Source organism: Ambystoma mexicanum, chromosome 12 (assembly GCF_040938575.1).
Source record: "Ambystoma mexicanum isolate Mex_15411 chromosome 12, UKY_AmexF1_1, whole genome shotgun sequence".
Taxonomy (NCBI): Eukaryota; Metazoa; Chordata; class Amphibia; order Caudata; family Ambystomatidae; genus Ambystoma; species Ambystoma mexicanum.
In genome coordinates, this window is record NC_090936.1 from 577,912,122 (window position 1) to 577,932,018 (window position 19,897).

General features: G+C 43.4%; 1 protein-coding gene and 1 long non-coding RNA gene across 2 annotated transcripts in view; both read right to left on the reverse strand.

Annotated features, from left to right (window-relative positions):
• The window catches only part of LOC138513813 (E3 SUMO-protein ligase KIAA1586-like), a 68,461-nt gene extending 66,271 nt beyond the window's left edge, over nucleotides 1–2,190 (reverse strand). The window contains exon 1 of the mRNA XM_069628914.1: nucleotides 1,399–2,190. Coding sequence (XP_069485015.1) covers nucleotides 1,399–2,048 — 650 coding nt within the window. The 5' untranslated portion in view covers nucleotides 2,049–2,190. The remainder of the gene's footprint in view (nucleotides 1–1,398) is intronic.
• Nucleotides 2,191–6,587: 4,397 nt separating this feature from the next.
• The window catches only part of LOC138513814 (uncharacterized), a 40,086-nt gene continuing 26,776 nt past the window's right edge, over nucleotides 6,588–19,897 (reverse strand). The window contains exons 2-3 of the long non-coding RNA XR_011281819.1: nucleotides 7,205–7,312; nucleotides 6,588–6,711 (exon numbers count right to left, since the gene is read on the reverse strand). This is a non-coding gene — a long non-coding RNA (uncharacterized lncRNA). The remainder of the gene's footprint in view (nucleotides 6,712–7,204; nucleotides 7,313–19,897) is intronic.

Below are 19,897 nucleotides of genomic sequence, written 5' to 3' on the forward strand. Positions count from 1 at the left end.
GCACCGCCCACAGCGCGGGCAGGCGGCCCGGGCCAGTTCAGTGCTAAACCTAGATCAGCTCACCACCAGCCCATCAAACTGCTGCTGCTCCATGTCACATGTTTGGCACTGCAGCAACTGCTGGCAAAGGCTAGTAGTGGGATGGATGGGGAAGGGCACACATGGGTTGAGGAAGTATAATGCTTTAAAGTTGGAAAACAATTGTTATGGTAGGTGTAGTGAAACCAGCATTCCGGCAACCCCAGAGGCAAAAGAGTGCATTTGAACACACTTCTAAGTTCTAGATGGTATTACACAAATTGTTCGAACACAATTGTTCGAATTACCTAATTGACCGAAAGTTGAGGGTCCGAATTGACCTTTGCACAATTGACCGTATATATATATATATATATATATATATATATATATATATATATTGGTTATATATATACATATACATATATATATATATATATATATATATATATATATATATATATATATATATATATATATATATATATATATATATATATATATATAATAATCGGGGGCTGCGGGGGGGTTTCCCCCCGCATATTTGTAACAATTGACCTTCACAATTCGGTCAATTGTGCAAAGGTCAATTGTAATTCGAACAATTGTAGTTCGAACAATTCGTATACAACCTTCTAGACCACACTTGTTAGACATCTGGACCATACTTGCTGTCCTCGAAGTGATAATGCACTTGATAACACTGTTGCAAACCCATGGATGTTATTTTATTTATCAATTTTGTAAAATGAACCCCCAACCCCTTCCACCGCCCTATTTCCCAAATGGCTCTGAGTGGAGCTGGGGTCTGTTGTGAGAGTATCTTTCTGTTTTGACGTACATTAGGAAACATAATAGACTGTATTTAAAACATTAGTTTGATTGAATGAAAGTTAACAGACGTTGCAGTAATTGCAAATCTGAGACATCCTCAAAAACGCTTTTTTATTTAACCTCACACCGATTAAATAATAAATAAAAACACTAAGAATAAATAAACACATTGAACATAGAACAGAACCAAACAAGAAAGTACAAGGTGCCATGTTTGGCTTTCATTTTAAACTTAGAAATGGAGACAGAGAAGGCATCAAATCTATATCAATTAAATAGACTGTCAGATGCTATTTAAATGTTGTGTTTGTTTGAAGTAATTTACATTCTGCCAGCCACAGTATTTAGCCTAACATGGCAAAATATTCTGTATAACATTTCACAAAATGTCATGGTAACTCCAGATTCTATTACAACTTTGCCAACAGCTGGTTGGGATCACCATGGCTAAGCTGCTATAGTCAAATGCAAATTGCAATATATGAACAAAACAAACAAATGCAAATAGCAGTTACTAAATAAGCCCATAAAATGTCTAAATCTGACCTGGCCATGCCCTCTTTTCGTTCCTTACTCCTAGGGTCATCAGCAGCTCTTCGTCCTTTTGCAATCCATGAATTGACATAGGGGATGGGGTTGAACTTCTTCAATGGAGGGCCAACGAGATTAATAAGTAATAAGGATGAAATGGTGTCAGTATGCAGGGATGCTCTTGTTGATGTGCAGACAAGATTCATTTGTGAAAACCCTTGTTCGCACTCAGCAGTGGAGATAGCAATAGTGTTCAGAGCTGTCAAAAGTTCCTTGTAGTGTCTATTTGCTTCTTTTCCACCAGTCTCCCTATGTTCCCTGTAAGCACGAATGGTTTGACGAGTGTCGCCAATGTCAAATCTTTCACACAGAGACTCTATCTCGCTTTCTCCATACGTAGGTGGTAACTCATCTGGCCAGTACTGCATGTACAAAACTTTGAGTTCGCTTATTAGTTTCTCGTACGCAACTTTGTTGTCAGCAGTAGCAGAACCTCCTGTAGACAACAAGCGACTCCGTACATTTTCTGCAAGACTGCGAAAAAACTGTCCATGTTCAATTCTTTTGTCGCACGCCTTTCCTTCATGCAGGGCCACTCCTTGGAAACTATTTTCTTCTATGGCCTTCTCGCACTGGGAAGAATGTTTTCCTCGCCTTTCTACCATTGCCTCCAACACTGATATTTGTTTGTTTGTTTGTTTTATTATTTATATTGTGCACCAGACCCAGAGGTATTCGGGCGCAAAAGCATAAAGAGGGTTCTTAAGCTTAAGTTACATAGTGGAGAGGAAAAATGTAAAGGTTACAATGCTGTACGTGTGAAACAACAGGCAGAGCGAGTAGGTCAATACAATAAGTAACAAGAATAAGTGTGAGGCACATAAATATAGCAAAAACAGTGAGGTCTCGTATATACAATACATCCTAGGAAGGATGCAGGTCAGGTAGGGTCAGACGTCATGTACCTTTAGCCAGTGAATGAGACTAGATCTAAATTGTGGGTAGGGTAGATCTTCCCTTAAAGCAGGGGGAAGGGAGTTCCAATATTGTGCTGCTTTGACAGGGAAACTACTCCCACCGATTTAGTGAGCTTAAATCTGAGTACTAGTAGGGGGTTCGAGTTCGCTTTTCTTAGGGGGCGAGAGGCTGTTTGTCTAATGAATCTGTCTGTGAGGTATTGTGGGGCTTTATGGTTAAGGCATTTATGCATCAACGATGCGGTTTTGAGGAGGATTTTATCTTTTGTGGAGAGCCAATTGACGGATCTCCTAAAATCAGATATGTGGGCATTTTTGGGGAGACTTAAGGCAGATATATGGGCATTGTTTTGAAGAGTCTGAATTTTGGATGTAATGTATTGGTTCCTGCCATATATAAGGCCTTACAATAATCCAATTTGGATAAGATTAGGGCTCTCGCTAAAGTGATGCAGTTATTAGGTGAAAAGAATGGCTTAGCTGCTCTTATTAGCTTGCAGGTGTAGGATGTGGCTGAGGCCAAAGCATTTACTTGTTTACCAAAGGTGAGCGTGGAGTCTATGTAGAAGCCAAGAGTTTTAACTACCTTAGACACTGTAATGTTATTGTTCTCGATTATGAGGGAGGCGTAGTTAGGACCTAGTTTTTTAATGTTGGATGGTGTACCTAGAATGAGGAGTTATGTTTTGTCATCATTCAGGCATAGACCGTGAGAGGCCATCCATGCCTGGATGATGAGGTAGACTCTGTTCACAAAGGCCAACACCTTGTCATAATCTCCCATCAACGGGATGAGGGTCTGTGTATCATCGGCATAATTAGTGTAGGTGATACCTAGACCATCTATATCATAGAAAAGGGTCTTTGTGAAGATGTTGTACAGGGTGGGTGATACACAGGAGCTGTGGGGTACACCACATGATATGGGTATGGGGTTCGCAGCTGCTACAGGAGAGAATACTCGCATTGTCCTGTGATCAAGGAAGAACTGGATCCAAGGGACTGCCTCCTGAGATAAGCAGGCCGCGGAGACCAGGTGGTTGCAAAGTATTGCATGGTCCACCAGATCGAACGCGGCTGAAAGGTCGAGGAGTAGTAAGAGTGCCATCTTACCTTTATCCCTTAGAGTGACTATTTGTGCCTTGAGGTCTAGGAGTGCAGTCTCAATACCATGCTGAGCTCTGAAGCCAGACTGACGAACTCCTAGGAGGTGGTTTTGTTCCAGATGGTGCTGAATTTGTAGGTATGCTACTTTATCCAAGATTTTAAGTAGGAATGGCACTGTGGTTATGGGGCGGTAATTAGTTGGAATGGAGGGGTCGAGGGTTTGCTTTTTGCGGAGGGGGGAGGACCCAGGAATGTTTCAGGTTACTATGGTGCCTGATATGAATGAAGCGTTTATACGTTTTGTGATGAAAGGGGAAAGTTTGCGGGCTGCATCTTTTATAATTTGGGCTGGACATGGGTCGCCTTGACAGTTGGAAGGTTTGAGAGTGAGGATAACTTTCTCAACTTCTTTGGTGGATACCTTTGCGAAAGTGGAAGCTGGTGTTTAGTGATATGGGAGGAGTTAATGTAGATTGCGGCAGTGGTAAGATATTTGTGGCAGTCTTAGGGGTAGTACCATTGATATCAGTGTTAGAAGCACTGATGGTCTCTTTTTTATTGTTAATCTTCACCTAGAGCGTTGTTATCTTATTGGCCAAGGCATTTTGTACACTTGTGCACCAAATCTTATCATTAAGACAGGAGTCAGGAGCTTGAATGGGGGATTCTACTTCTTTAAGGATGGCAAACAATTCTTTGGTATTTGATTTGGCTTGGGAGATTCGGGAGTTGTAAGATGTTTGTTTAGCTAAGATAATTTCTTTTTTGTAGAGGGTGGCTAAATTATTCAAGTTATTATTGATAAGTTCTGAAGGGTCTGATCTCCAGATTTTTTCATTTAGACGTTTCTCTTGTCTGATAGCTTTCAGATGAGGCGAGGCGTAAACCAGGTGTTTAAGTGTTGGCCGTGTTTGCTCTTTCTGATCTTCAGTGGTGCAATGATGTCTAAAGATGCGAGCATCACTTTGTTGTACATGTCTACCATGGTGTCTGGCTCAGTCTGGTCTGAGATAGAGTTTGGTGGGGGAAGGATGAGGGGGATGAGACTTTCAGGAGTAATATTTATTTTACTTCTGGTGGGAGCGGCAGGAGCTATATTGCTAGTATTCATGGGTAGTGTGGCTTCTAGGGTGAAGGATATCAGGTAGTGGTCGGACCAAGGCTGAGGCAATATAGAAGTGATAGTGGTTGGGCAGTTGTGTTCAGCAATCCAGTCGAGGGTCCTTCCTTTAATATGTGTAGGTTCTGTAATCTTTTGGGTGAATCCTAGTTCCTACAGGGAGTTATTGATCTGTAAGGCATTAGGGTCTAGGGGGTCACTAAATCTGAGGTTGAAGTCACCTAGGATGAGGCAATGTGAAGAATTTTTTAAGTTGTTAGATAGTAAGTTCATGAGGCCTTCCTCAAAGGAGCCTAGGGGGCCTGGTGGTCTGTATATCAGATGAATGGTGATAGTTTGATTGTTGGCGATGGTGAGTTTTTGTACGATGGTGAGTTGATGGTGATATTTCTCAGCAAATAGCACGATGTGCATCAATGATCGTGTAATCATGCTTTTGTAACTCAAGAGACAATTCTGATAACTCTTGAAGTGCATGAAACATAATGCCCAGATTAGCAACAAACTGCACAGACGAAAGGTGCCGACATAGTCCAGTGTACATGTTTCGTGTTGTGCCATCACGAGAGCCATCACTAGTTGCCAATGTAAAGTGTTTGTAAAGAACAGGATAAGCATTCCAGACAGCCTCTACTGTTCTGTAGCTTGAGGCAACCCAGCGAGTACCTAACACTCTTCCTATTTTACAAAGCTGAATGTTAAGAGCATCTGCACATTCTTTTAGCTACAAACGATTTTTCACAGATGTGCTAAAAAGAGAATACAGTTTGTCTAGCAATGCTTTGAAATGATTTGTAGCTCCAATGTCTTTCATGACATGATTCACTGTAAGTTCTAAGCGGTGTGCTGTGCAGTGCCAGGCTACAATATTGGGAGAAATTCTTTCTTGTAACCTTTTCACAACCCCGCTATTGCGGCCAAACATTACTGATGCTCCATCACAAGCGACTGACACCAGACATTTGGTGAGAAAGTCCTCACCAATGTTAATTGGGTCCTTTTGGAGCGAAGACAGCAAACTCTTCACTACCTTCAGCAGACACATCACTGAGCTTGATAAGGTCAACAAAAATATTAGCTGGAGACTCCATATCCTATAGCTGAGTATGTAGGTACACAATTAAAGCACTTTTTTTTATTTAAGGCAGCTGCCTCATCCAGCAAAAGGCTCACTTTAGGAGAAAAGGCAACTATTTTGGCAAATGTCTTTCGTTTCATTTCCGATGAAATGTGTTGCTGTATACTTGAGCAAGCCCCATTGGAGTGTAAAATGCGTCCCATATCTAGCCCATTCAATTGCTGCCAGTCTATCTCAGATTCAAAACCATAGGCTGGCCTGTTCCGCTTTACTTCTTTATAAGCCGTTCGGAATATTCTGGCGGTTGTTGCTATTTTCCCTGACTGGGCTCTAGAAGTTACTTTAAGCAATTTATCTTTTTATGCCTGCTGTAATATTTTCGATGCTGTGATGTGTGCCTTTGTTAGTCCAGTTCGGTAATCTTCTTTCGTAAGGATCTTTGTTGCTTGTCTTTGTTGGTACCATATGAGCTAACAGTACACTCAGTCCATTCTTTAGACAATTTCATCCCATGAGTTTTCTCTGCACCAAAGCTATTGACTTGACGGCAAACGGTGCATCCAAGAGTGTGTCCTCTAACAATCCACCATGGGTACTTGCTTGGCAAATCTTGTTTCTGGTCCAGCTTGCAGCCTTTAGGCAGTCGGCCTTTCGTTAAGGGAGCTGAACGTTGCACAAGTGATAATTGACCAGATTCCGGCATGCTACTACTTGGAATTTCCGTGTCTCTGTCATTCGGTAGTACATGATCTTCATCAGTGATACCAGTGCCACCCAGTCCCTCTCCGAGTGGAATGCTTGCAGTCTGGATTTCTGTACGGATGTTGACAGTAGTAGTGCTGGTGGTCTCATCTAGTGTTTTTTCTGGTTCTTCACAAACACTATCTGACTTAGTACCAGATTCCTGTTTACTTTGCTTGCTTAAAGACTCATCTGACTTAGTACCAGATTCCTGTTTACTTTGCTTGCTTGTAGGCTCATCTGTGTTGAATTTTTTACCAGGTTTTGAAAAGTATAAAGACATTTTCTTCTTGGCTCCAGACATTCTAGGGAAGGAAATGAGAAGTAGGGATAATCGATATCATGGGATTCCTTCCAAGTTTCAATACACAGAAGGATCAGGCAGGGGGTCAGGACAGGACAACACACCTCTTAAGTGCTTCAAACGGAATCAAGGACTGGTGAACAGCAAATGTATAAGAACAAACACATATAATGGTGCACAGTGCACACATGGAATGCGGTTTCCATTAGAACCATGCTAATAAATACAAATGTGCTCACGTTTGACTTGTCCTGGCTGAAGAGAACATTGCAAAAAGAAATTTAACAACAAATACCATGTGGGTGGTTTGTAAATGGCTGCAAAGTGCCAGTTGCCTCCTTTTATCCCCCAATACACCACACTGAACCATACAATTTTAAGACTTTTGAAATGTCGCTCTGTAGTGTAGTACCCATGCCTGTCTCCATTTTTGAAAAACAAACACTTTACTTGAGTCAGTAAAACAATTACACCTCACTTATGCTACGTCTTACCTTATTTTTAGGGATGATGATGCAGCGTACCACACAGCAGCCTGCGACTTTCAGACTCCGACTGCCACCACGATGAACGAACCTTTGATGAAGTCGCTCACTGCAAACCTAAAGGGGGGCAAAGGCACTAACTCAATGAAATTGCAAGCCGCTGGCGTGATACCTCGTATGCTCAATAGGAAATTCAACTGCTGGAGGCAGAATTGGGATATTTGGGTTCACACAAAAGGTACGACCATTGCCCCCGAACTGTATGCACCAAACATGAGGGTAGGAAAAAGAAAGCCTCATAGGACACAGTGGGCCAAATCTGTAGGTATTGCAAGTGAGACATTTTACTAACAGGGCAAAGTTTCTATGGCAGGACGTTACACTGCACAATATTTTACTGACCTCTATCACAGCACGCGCAGACATTTGTTTGACTTGCCTCAACAATGCAGAGGGGAAGAAGAGGGTAGAGTGACCCTTTGCAGTTGAAGCCAGGTGAGATTACATTATTTGCCCAGGATCCAACACTTATGCTGAACAGCAAGCACCTTGCAGGGGGATGCTAATGCTTCCTAAATATACCTAAACATTTTACACATAATAATGCTGTCAATTAAGAAAACCAGAGCAAGTTAGGGAATTACTGTAAACAAATTATTACTGTTTGTTCATATTTTGTATTACAACATGCACAGGGGCAAAGGGCTGGTCTTGGAAGCAAGACCACAAAGAGCAACAGAGGTTTGTATCCCAGATCCACAATTAGAAACCGAACTCTGGTGGTATTAGGTGCGTTATAAAAAACAATTAAATAAAATAATAAACACAACCCACGTTTTCCTTTGGAAAGTGAAAGGGGAATGCAATGCTTGATTAGCCTCGAAAATATTTCCAGGTCATGGTTGAGCTGAGCTGAGCTTAAAAGTTGTGTGTAATTGGGAGGTGGAGACATATAGGGTGGAATCAAGACGGGGTTTGCAGGACATAACTGCTGGGAAACAACGATTGGGAACCGGGCCACCCATAACACTGGAGTTTCGGAGTTGGACAGGGGGGACCCCGTGTGCGGAAGACATTGCCACGGCAAGCAGACGCTGGGCCAAACCAAAATGCACTTACATTGTGCGGACACCAGGGCCGGCGGCGGAGGGGACGTCCCACCATCGGGACCTGATGTAGCGGGGCGGAGCCGCGGTCAGCCTGGCGAGTTCCTTTCAACACTGAGGTGAGTTCGGATGGAGAGGCGGCGCTGCCGGCGAGGCGAGCCCATCTCCAGAGGAGTGGGACACTGCGCTGGAGTGGAGTGACAAGGCGCTGGGGATCTCCCCTCCAGGAAGGGCTCAGAGGGCAGGGGGAAGAGTAGCCATGATGGGATGCAGCAATTGCACTTCAGACCACCAGGGAATTCCTCAGAGGCGGAAATGGGCGGCAGCCATTAAAGGAGGCGGGACACCAAAGGAGCAACCAGTAAGGAGCCTGCTAGGCAGTGGGGGCTCGGATTGGTAGGGAAGTGAGTCAGTCAAAGGGAATAAAAGCCCTGGAACTTACCTGCCCTGTGTTGTTTTTTCTAGACTTACGGAGAGGACGAGAGAAGAAGGGACTGGTGGGCCTATGTGGATACCAAGGAGGCTTAGGAGAGCTTCGTTTTACTGCCAAAGGAGAGCAACTTGAGCAGTGAAGGAACTGTCAAGGATTTATTAGAACAATTCTTTTGTTGTTTATGGTGAAAATTTAAATATAATTTCTGCAGCAACCCGTGATCCCGAGTCATATTTCCACAGTAATCCTATCACTATTCGTCACGTTAAATAATATTGATTTAGAAGTCGATCAGCCTGGTGGTTGCTGAGCCATTACCGGGAGATCCAAGGTCAGGAAAATGATCGGTAGGTACAATAGCAACCAGACAGAGCATCAGCAGCCAAGTAGAAAAGATGCAAAAAGGCAGAGGAGGAGTGTTGAAATTCTAATGGGCCTTGGCAAGCTCTGTCTTGACTTGACGATCAGTGTAGTGACCCAAAATTAAAATCGAACTCTCAGCCCTGTACCCTAACCAACACCCACATTACTCTCCACTTGCAAAGAACATATTCCATTTCCCCAGCATCCGTCATCCCACCCGCCCCCCCCCCACACGATGCTACCATCCAAGCATGGCAACTGGCAAGTGCAGTTCACACCAAACACAACACTCCCACTCTCTCCTTGATCTTCACACCTCACATGGTCATGTACCACATGCCAACTGCCTCCCAGTCCACACGATTGCAGGCCAGAATTACATCTCTAGACACAATGGCATAAAGGAACCTGACCAGCCTTTGATCTCAACGACACGTACAACAATGCATGTTTCTTAGTATGTAGGCACCGTCCGGCATGCAGAGTGCAGTTTTGCCTATTGCCTGCAGTTGACCTATTCATTTAGCAGTGGGCCATAATACTAAATGACATCTTTCAACATACCTTAAAGACAACTACGCTACCAAGGTCCTGTCGTAAATCCATCATGTTTCCCATTTTTAAAAAAGGGGACCGCCCCGTACCGCTTAACTATCGGCCCAGTGCACTTCTGGACACGGCGGGAAAACTATTCACAAAACTAGTTTTGAAAGAATTCAATAAATGGACACAAGAGGACCAGCAACGAGATCCACATCAGTCTAGGTTCGTAGCAGGAATGGGAACTGCAATAAACCTATTGACACTACATGCAATAAAAGCGCAAGCTCAAATGACAAAACAACCAATGTTTTTTGCCTTTGTCGACCTACATTCCGCATTCGATTCAGTGTCCAGAGTAAAAGTGATAAACAAATTGAAAGAGGCTAAATGCCCACCTACCTTGTGCGACATCATTTATGGCTTGCATTCAGAAACATCGATTCAAGTAAGACGGAACATGGCGGGTCTACTATCAACATCAATTCCAACAGTAAAGGGGCTTCAGCAAGGGTGCACCCCTGCATCAGCCATATTAAACTTCTTTATTCAAGACATAAAGTATGTCTTCAGGAACATCTGCTCCGACTCACCAAAATTGGCAAACATAGCTATACAAGCACTATGGTATGTGGATGATTTGGTCCTCATAGCGAAAACACCAACAGGACTTCAAAAGCTACTAACAGCGCTTTCAGAATATCTAGACGCCAATGAGTTGATCATCAACATGAAAAAAACACAAATTGTAAGATATGCACCAGACAACTCAAAGCGACAAAGGATGCCTTGGCACATCAAGAATGTCAGTCTGGAAATAGTAATGGAATATACCTACTTAGGCATGCAATTCAGTGGAACACCCCATAAGGACCCACATTGGGAAGCCATTCAACATAAGCTAATAATGCCATCTCGCAGACCAGAGTGATAATGTACAGATTTGGAAAATTCTCCGCCATTTCAGCAGACATATTGGAACCAAAAAATAATTCCAACTTCACTATATGGACTGGAAACCAAAAACATCATACAAAACACTGCACTAAACAAACTAGAAGCCAAATTTTGGCGCAAAGTGTTTAGTCTGCCACAATCAGTACCGGGAGCGTGGCTGCGCTATGAGCTTGGCTTAATCTCAATGATAGCTCTATATAGCTGGCGACTATGTGCACTGTTTCGAAAAATGTCTAATTTCAACAAACCTTGACAACATCCTAGCCATGATATCAAAATATATTTTTACATCACAGCATGTTTTTGTACAAGAATGGACAGGACATGTAATGCAAATCTTGGCAAGGGCAGACATTTCACTAGAAACTCTCCTCAAGAATCCTGACAGAACAAAATGTAAGATTTATCAACGAGACTGGATCGAAACAAGAAACACATCCCTCAGGTACAAACATTTTCACTCTAATCACTATGGAGAAAATAAAATATAGAACCATGGAAGCATACTTGATGAGGGCTCCTTGCCCAGCGCTGAGACAGACTATTCTACGATTACGCCTGAACATCTGGTCCACACGTGACATCCTGGCAGAACGCAAATTAATCAATGCGACGCAAAACATCTGCCGATTTTGTATGATCACAACAGAAAAAGAAACAATGGAACATTTAATAGTCAAATGCCCAGCGCTTACTGATTTAAGAGTCACTCATTTTCAGAAACATTTGACATACTTTGGAAACATGTCACCAGAACAGGGATGGCCTATAGTATTGTCCACACCATTAATGAGCATTCGAATGGCAGCGCATTCTTTCATTAAATCTTTAAAGCTTGATGACTGATCAAGCGTAAGGGTCCAGGCAAAGACTGAAAAAGCAGTAGGGGCATGAACCATTGCACTACGCAATCAATGGCAAAAGGGGCAAAAGTGCGGACCAAGAGAAAAAAAAATTACTTGTAAGGAAACATCAAGTAGTAGAGATGTAAAAACAGTAAGGCGGAATGACTCATGTTAACTTTGTCAACTCAAACTGTAAATCTTAATAAGAACTTAAAGGATAGTTCCGGGACTTATTTTTTTATTGTCCCTACGGTTCGGCCATGTGTTTTTAAGCATAACTCGGTAGATCGTAGAAAACTTTCCTATGGACCTTACCCGACTTTTCGTCCATTAACGCACTCGAAATCAGCCGCCATTTTCTGATAATCCTATCATTTCCCCCCATCGCCCTGGCTCACCTGCTTTTGCGGCACTAAATCAAATCCCCCGCCCCTGAAACAGACTTTATCAAAACATATATATTCCCCGCCTCTATCCGTGACGTGACTGTGCTGCGTAGGCAAACGCGCCCAGGCGTCTTCTACGCGACTCCACACAGAACCCGGAAACCAACACAGATCAGCTCACAACACAGCGCGCCACAATTCGCAATATGAAACTGTACTTTTAAATCAAACCGCAAGATTGTAAATTTGGTAAAGTACATTTATTGGACATCAAATGTTTAGAGAATATTCAGCGATTTTTATTTTTCTTTGCTCTCGATCCAAAATAGTTCGTCTTGAGGCAAGCGATGTTCGTGTGCAGTACACAGGGTGTTGGTTTACGATAACATAAGCTCTTCGGTCGCACTGATAATCGCATGGCTGTTCCAACAACGAGGCACTAGGCCACCACAACGGTCTGTATGTTGCATCTAGCCGTTAGTACCGCGTAAGGGCATACTTGTACTTGGCGATCGTCCCATAAAATGGTCAGGGTGGTAACGTTGTTCACGCGGAGAAGCAACTGGCGGTTATAAAAGCCATCCGCCGGTGTCTGGTACTCGTGACACAGACAATAATGGGTGAAGTACCTGTTTGAAAAACATAAAAAATGAAATTAGTCTCACCATCAGATCTTTATTAAAATTATTCATTTTATATATTCGGTCTGTAAATTATTTCATAGCTAGGACAGTGCAACTGGGTTTTAAACGTCAAGGGGGGGCTGTAGTATACTGAGACAGTCCCCCAGTGCAGGGGTTGACAGGGAGTGCAGGTGGAGAGTGGAAGGGCCCAGGACCGAGATCGCAGACAGTGGACCAGTTGTAGCAGGGGAGAGGGAGAGAGAAAGCAGAAGCAAAGAGGAAGGTTTTGAGGTGCTTCCGTAAAAGGAGACGGTTCTCCCCAAGATAGTGCGCGGTACAAAACAATATGCCACATAGAACGAACAAGTCCAACTTAACCCGTCTTTAAAGCTACTGTATAGTAATTAAATTGCGGTATAAACTCATCTAAAGAGTTACTTACATTATATTTGCATTTTCCATTGTGTCTGTGCGTAGGGCAGTCCCGAAATACCACTCCTTCTATGCAGACGTTATTTCTTCTAATGAACGAACATGAAATGGCTTTCGTTTCTGAAATTATATTCATTATCGTTTCTTACGTGGTCCCGGCCTGTCAAGGTCAAATAACAATAGAACCTTATACTGAGTCGTGGGCCATTCTGGCACCCTAGAAAAAATCAAAGCAGCTGACCTTCACTTTGAACGAGCACACATTCCTAGTTAGCTACATTCAGTGTAAGGCCGTCTCACAGGACTTGAAATTTACACTCCATCTTTGCATTTTGTCTGCGTGCTTTGCAGCCCCACAGAACCATAAATACGTAGACATTCTATATTTTTTGAAAAATGATTTATATTACTGTTTGGTTTAATTTAATGCGCAAATGAACAAGGGTGTAGAGACACATTACATGTACACTGAGCAATCACTTTTATTTACACAATACATAGCTACACATATTCAATGGGCCTGCGACATGAGGAGACTCGAGAGAACAGACAATCAAATTACAATCATTTAAACCGTGATGTGTATTTCTCAATGAGTTCTTCTTTAGGTGGACATGGAACAGAGGCAATGTTGGGTGGCAATGCAGTTGTCCCCTGCACAGGTTCGTTCACAACTCCATTTATGTGCCTATCTAGGACGTCAACAATAAGTTTCTCAATAAACTCATATTGCATATCCTCAAACACTGGTTTGATCACCCATTGTTTACTTCTTTTAGTGAAGGCCTTATTGTAGCGAAGCGTCCCTAAAGTTCCGGTCGTCCTACTTTGTTGACGGCCAACATTATGGTTATGTGCCAAGACCGCTAAAAGAGTCCGATTTATCATGCCCTCCATGCCAAAATGCAATCGTTTTGGCCTGTACTTTAGGCACATATTGTGGAACACCTCCAAATCTCCTGTGTGGCAGAATTCCGTGAGTCCCCTCAAAGCTTTTGTTATAGTTTTATCAAATACAATCTTTTCAATGGCTTTGTGAGTGGGTGATGAAGGAATCAACCACTTCTTCTTCCGTGCCTCCTCTGTGGACAAATGGCCATGTTCACAATTGTGGAAATGTTGGTTCGTGTTCCATCGGTGAACGTTCGTACAGTGTGGCATTACTGACCGCCATTTTTCCAGTAGAATTTCCAACGACCCTCCACATGTTTTTGAGCTCCACCAAAGATGGTTGCTGATTGACTTGGACCACTGTGAAATACCTTGCAATTCTTTTTTTTTACCTGCAGCCGACAATTTTTTATTGATTGATTTTGCAAGATGCCAAACGTCAAATTGGTGATTTATATTTTTGTACTGTTCTCTCATTGTCTTGGCAATTGAAACGTGTCTGTCCGTGGCTATCAGGTCGATCACCATTCCCCGCGATTGTAGTTCTTGCAATGATGCTACAAAGCCAACTTTCTCCATGGCCACTGAGGATGTACTTTGTGACACCTGCACGACCACCGAACTCACAATTTTCTTACTTTCCATGTCCTGAAAATGGTAGGTGCAGTACTTGGCTGAAAATCCTGGGCTGTCGCACTGTCCATCACCGGCTAGCCTGAACCGTTTGCCCGCGAATGTACTATCAATAGACATTTTTTCCATTCTCCAAGCTTCGCTAATGGCTGGAAATAGATAATCGGTTTGGTATTTGTAGAACTGAGTTTTCGCAATGAAATGGATTCCCACAAACTGAAAGAAAGACTCTAATTTTTTAAAACTTGAACCACTAAAAAGTGCAGCCGCTGCACAAAGTAGATTGCCTGCTGGCAGTTGTCCCAGCATAGGTTGTGCAGACCATGAGAAAGGATGATATTTTGTACAGGTGGCATGTATTTTAAGGTTAGTGCCTCGAATTGCACGAGTCACATTAATGAATGGCTCCCCACATACTTCCCCACCAACCGAATGCCCACATTTCATCCGAATAATAATATCAATCAAACAACTATCGAATACAATGAATTTGGCCTCTTTCCTTATACTGTCACTCTGCATCCCAGCTGGTTCGGCCTGTAACGTTGAGGACATGTCACTCACATGAAAGGTAGAATCTCTGATATCATCTTCCGCTATGTTCAGTGATATCGATGGTGTTTCATTGTCGTCCATTACATTCTCTTCCATTGAAACATCTGTTCCTTCACCGGCGATGGGAGAAAAAAACAATTTCTTCAACTTTCTCGCGGTCTTAGTTTTTGCGGGTGTGGATTCTGTGAATTTATCTCCGACTGCATCCGAACTACCAGGAGGACATTCACTATCGATGACTGGTGGTGGTATAGCTCCGTTGTCAATCACTTCATATTCTTCCCATTGGCACGATGCATCTCCAGTCTCAAGTCCCTGCCAAAAGGTTTGACAAGCAACATCTCTCGTTCGCTTCACTGTCTGTGTAGATCTAGTTCGTACACCCACTCGCAACTAGAGGACAGATTGGAAAAGGGATGTTCAGTTTAAACACAACTTACAGTATTGAACTATTAACAGTGAAAAACAACATAATATAGTGACCAGGACACTAACCTTCTTTTGCTTTCTTTTCTTTGAAACTTTCTTGCCTCGAACTTCAACATCAGGACGCTGTTGCTCCGACTCGTGTGTGCATGTCTCCACTTCCTCTTGCGCTGCAACGACTATATTTTCATGATAAGCACATCCATCACGCACTGACGCTCCATCGACTCCCTGAAACATAGAACTTTCATTAGTATGTATAATAATATCGAAAACACAAAATGTACTTGGGGACCAATACCCACGTACATCTCAATAGCAAAACAAAAAAAGGAACCCTTTGTGTAGAACATTCAAACGACAATTATTCACGCATTGTTGATCTAGTTAGATGGAACTGTCAAGATCCATACCTCGGGCTCCTCATAGACTTCCATTGATGATATTATTGAAGATGATGCTTCAGTGACTCCCTGAAACACAGTAATTGCATTAGTATGGTTTTCTATTTTGATAAAAAGAACAGAAACTTTGTGCAGGCGTGAACGGCTCATCTAAATAGACCTGCACAAATGATCAGTTGTCTAAAATAAATAATGGATATGTAAATATGATTCGATTTGCTCGATCGTTGGAAGTGTCACCACCCAGAGATCTGCATCAACTACTAGGGGTGATGTTCTTGTAGAAGAAGCTCTGTCATCTCCCTGAAACATAGTACTTGCGTTAATAAAGAAGGAAGTATAGTGGATGTAATCACGTCATATGATTTCGCTTGATTGAACTGTCAGTATCCATACCTCGAAATGCATAAGAACATCAAGGGACGATGTAACTGCGGTGCACACTTCTGCAAGCTGTTGCGCCGACCCGTAACTGCACGCTCCCCCTTCTTCTTGGACTAATGCTCCATCGACTCCCTGAAACATAGAACTTTCATTAGTAATGAACACAATATTGAAAAAAGAAGACACATAGGAGGGCGACGACAGAAGGACATATCAATGGCTAAAAACGAAAGAAACATTGTGTGTAACAATCACGCTACAAGAATGCAAGATCTGATGATCTCCATCGATGGAACTGTCCGGAAACGTACCTCGAGCATCTGAGTGACATCAACGGTAGTCGTCAATACGTTGGACTCCTCAGCATCTCCCTGAAAGACAGTACTTGCATTATTTTGGATAACAATAATTATAACTGAAAACAAAGACTAGAGGACGAGTACAAGGGTGTACCATTAGGTAAAATAATTACACGATAAATTAAAACTATTGATTTACATGCCTAAAACAAGTCAGTGGCAGAATAGCCAAGTAAGATTACCCGATAGGCGCTTGAAGTGGCTGATGACTGCAATAACGACACGGATGGAGAATCTTCCGCCTTCATATTGAGTGGATACATAAATGGGGAAATTATTGTTAGCTAATGCTACACACTACCGCAAGGCCGAGAGATAAATACGTAAACTTGACTCACCAGTGGAGGGATGTGGACGAATAGAGTGGGAATAGCGGTTGAGAGCAATTTTCGCCTCGCTCGCGGTGTGTTCTTCTTTATTAGCAATGATGTGGAGTACATGTCAGAGGTAAAGTGCCTGCTGCAGATGCGGTATCGATCACCCCTCTTGTCCGCAAAGACTTCTAGGACTCTACTTTCAAGCTCAGAGGGTGGATATCCGCAATATCGGACCCATTCTCTTATCTGATCTATTGTCTTAGGGAAAACATGCATTATAGTACCTTCAGATTTATTATGGGTCTTCGAAGGGCAACCGCCAATGGAACAGGCAGGCATTGTGGAAAGTTCTGAAAAGTAAAGATCAACAATTCTCTATGAATATCAATGTGTTAAAAAATTAAATGACACATAAAAGGTTCAATGCAAGGTATGTTTTGGTTCTTGGAACTATACACGTTATTCACATGCGGATAAGTATTTGAATAACTTTAAAAAAATAGAAAAATTATTTGACTAAACTCAGAACATGTGACTAGTTCCTTGCATGTACTGTCTTGAACGAAAAGAAATTGGACGCAAAATGAGTATGGTACATGGCCTTACCTTGACGAGCAAACAGTTAGATGCAGGGATCAGAGTAGTTTCTTGTCGTAGAACAGGGAGCAGTTCACAGGTTGCAAACTGACGAGTTTCCTCGAAGTGGTCACGGAAGTTCACAGAGACGAAGAGCAGATAACCAGCACCTTCACGGGTTGACTAGCAAAGCGCAAAGAAGTTCTCATTAGAAATATGAAGTGGGTTATAAAGAATTCGAAACAGGGGTGTGTTTGTGAATGAATGACGTGTATATGCCGTGGCATTATGCGGTTTGCAGGGGGCCGTCCAGCGTGAGGGGGGATGCTTGGCAGGAGACACGGGGTCTGGCGGTAGACATGGGAACAACAACCCATGCTCTATAGACCACTTTGAAGTGTACATGGTCTTTGGCACCTCTTGGCCTTTATCGCTCCCTGACAGCTCCACTTGGCAGCACAAGTACCCCGGTGCGAACTGCCTTTGATAGGGCGGGGGGTGGATTGGGGCGGTGGTCGTGCAGACAAGACACAGGAAGACTCGTGAATGGAGACACACTTATGTGGATTGCAGGGGGCCGTCCAGCGTGAGGGGGGATGCTTGGCAGGAGACACGGGGTCTGGCGGTAGACATGGGAACAACAACCCATGCTCTATAGACCACTTTGAAGTGTACATGGTCTTTGGCACCTCTTGGCCTTTATCGCTCCCTGACAGCTCCACTTGGCAGCACAAGTACCCCGGTGCGAACTGCCTTTGATAGGGCGGGGGGTGGATTGGGGCGGTGGTCGTGCAGACAAGACTCGTTTGCCGCAGGGCCTCACCAAGGAGAGGCCATCTAACTGCATGTAAGAGGCAGGCTGCAGGATCTAGTACATGGAAGGCAGGGGGGTGAGTTTATAAATACCTCACCCTCCCAGGAGAATATATGGGTGCAGTTCACCCTGGAGACCCTGGATGCCTAGGCAGTTAGTCAGCAGCAGGCTGGCCTGTGGTGGCAAGGCGGCACGTGCCAGAGGGGGTCATCTCTGTACCCGGTGCCCAAAAGGATTATTTATTATGATCAACCATATTGATTATTTACCTATAACCATGTTTTGTATCAATAAAATCCAACGGCCTTCCTTTTATTGCCAACGCTTGAACAAAGTGGTGTGGTAAGTATTTTTGGGGTCGGAGGCAAGGCCGGGAGGCTTGATGCCAACCCGCAAAATAACACATGTATGTCTGCTGCATATGGGTTCAACGGTTATGTGGATTGAAGGTGGGCGGCCAGCGTGAGGGAGGATGCTGGCCGGAGACATGTGGTGTGACAAGACAAGGCACAGGAAGACTATTCAATGGAGACACACTAGATTCATTTAAAAAATCAAAACAACCATTGTTAAAATATATGTTGGGTTTTATTTTAGATCTTAATTTCAATTGAACATAAATAATAAACATTACACATTGTAAAGTTGCGGTTGCAGCACATCCAGGGAAAATCCGCGGTATTGTCCACTGTCGCTGGGGAAATGTTGTCTAATGGCAAGTACCGCACAGGCAGGTATTACTCTCCGAACGCGGTGTCCGAGCCTCCCGTGAAGCCACCAAGTGAAGCAACGATAGGCCACCAGCCTGTACCACCTGTGAAAATGAAAGATGCAAACTGTATTAAAATGACAACTTTCTTATCACTGTCGATTCAGGTAAAAAATGTCATTCTGCTTTGAAAAAAATTCTATCTAGAAAATGCACAACATGGAACCAATTTACATGCATTCGAATGATGAGACGACCATGAAATAGTAGTGGCATCACTGACATCACAACCAGAGTATACTTACTCGTTACTCGGATTACGCGGACGAACAGTGCCGCAAAGTTCGTGCATAAGCACCATCATCATCCTCAACACGGTCCGTGAGAGGCAGGCTTCCCTGAACTCTGGCAGCTCGGTGATGCATTGCGGACTTGGCTCGCCTTCCGAAATGTAGGCCAGGCATCCCGAGTTTTCTCGGCAGCAGCAGTTCTCCTCCTCAGTTGGCATTAGCTCGCACCGATTGCACGTGCACCACGTGGAGACGCCGTCCATGCGACATGGTCCAGGCTCTTCATCCGTTGACTGGTCCTCCCAACTGCCGTCCGAATCCCCATCGTTTTCGCATGCTTGCCTTTCCAGTAGTTCTTCCTCGGTGTACTCGGGCTCGTACATATACGGCATTATTGTAGCCATTGTGTGGCAAAGAAAGTAAAATAATTTACAGAGATGGTACAGGTGTTCACAAGGCCGAGAAGCGGCGAAGGTAGCTGACCAGAGCACAGAAACGAGTCACAGAATACTCAAAGTAGCACAGAGAGAAGAATGGAATCGAAAATCTGCTGCTATGTGTTGTGAAACGGTGTGTTTATACTTATTGAGGAAAGAGGCGTCCTGCCATTTCCATGGCGACACGTCATTAGCTGAGGCGCAGCGATTGTTGACACGAAA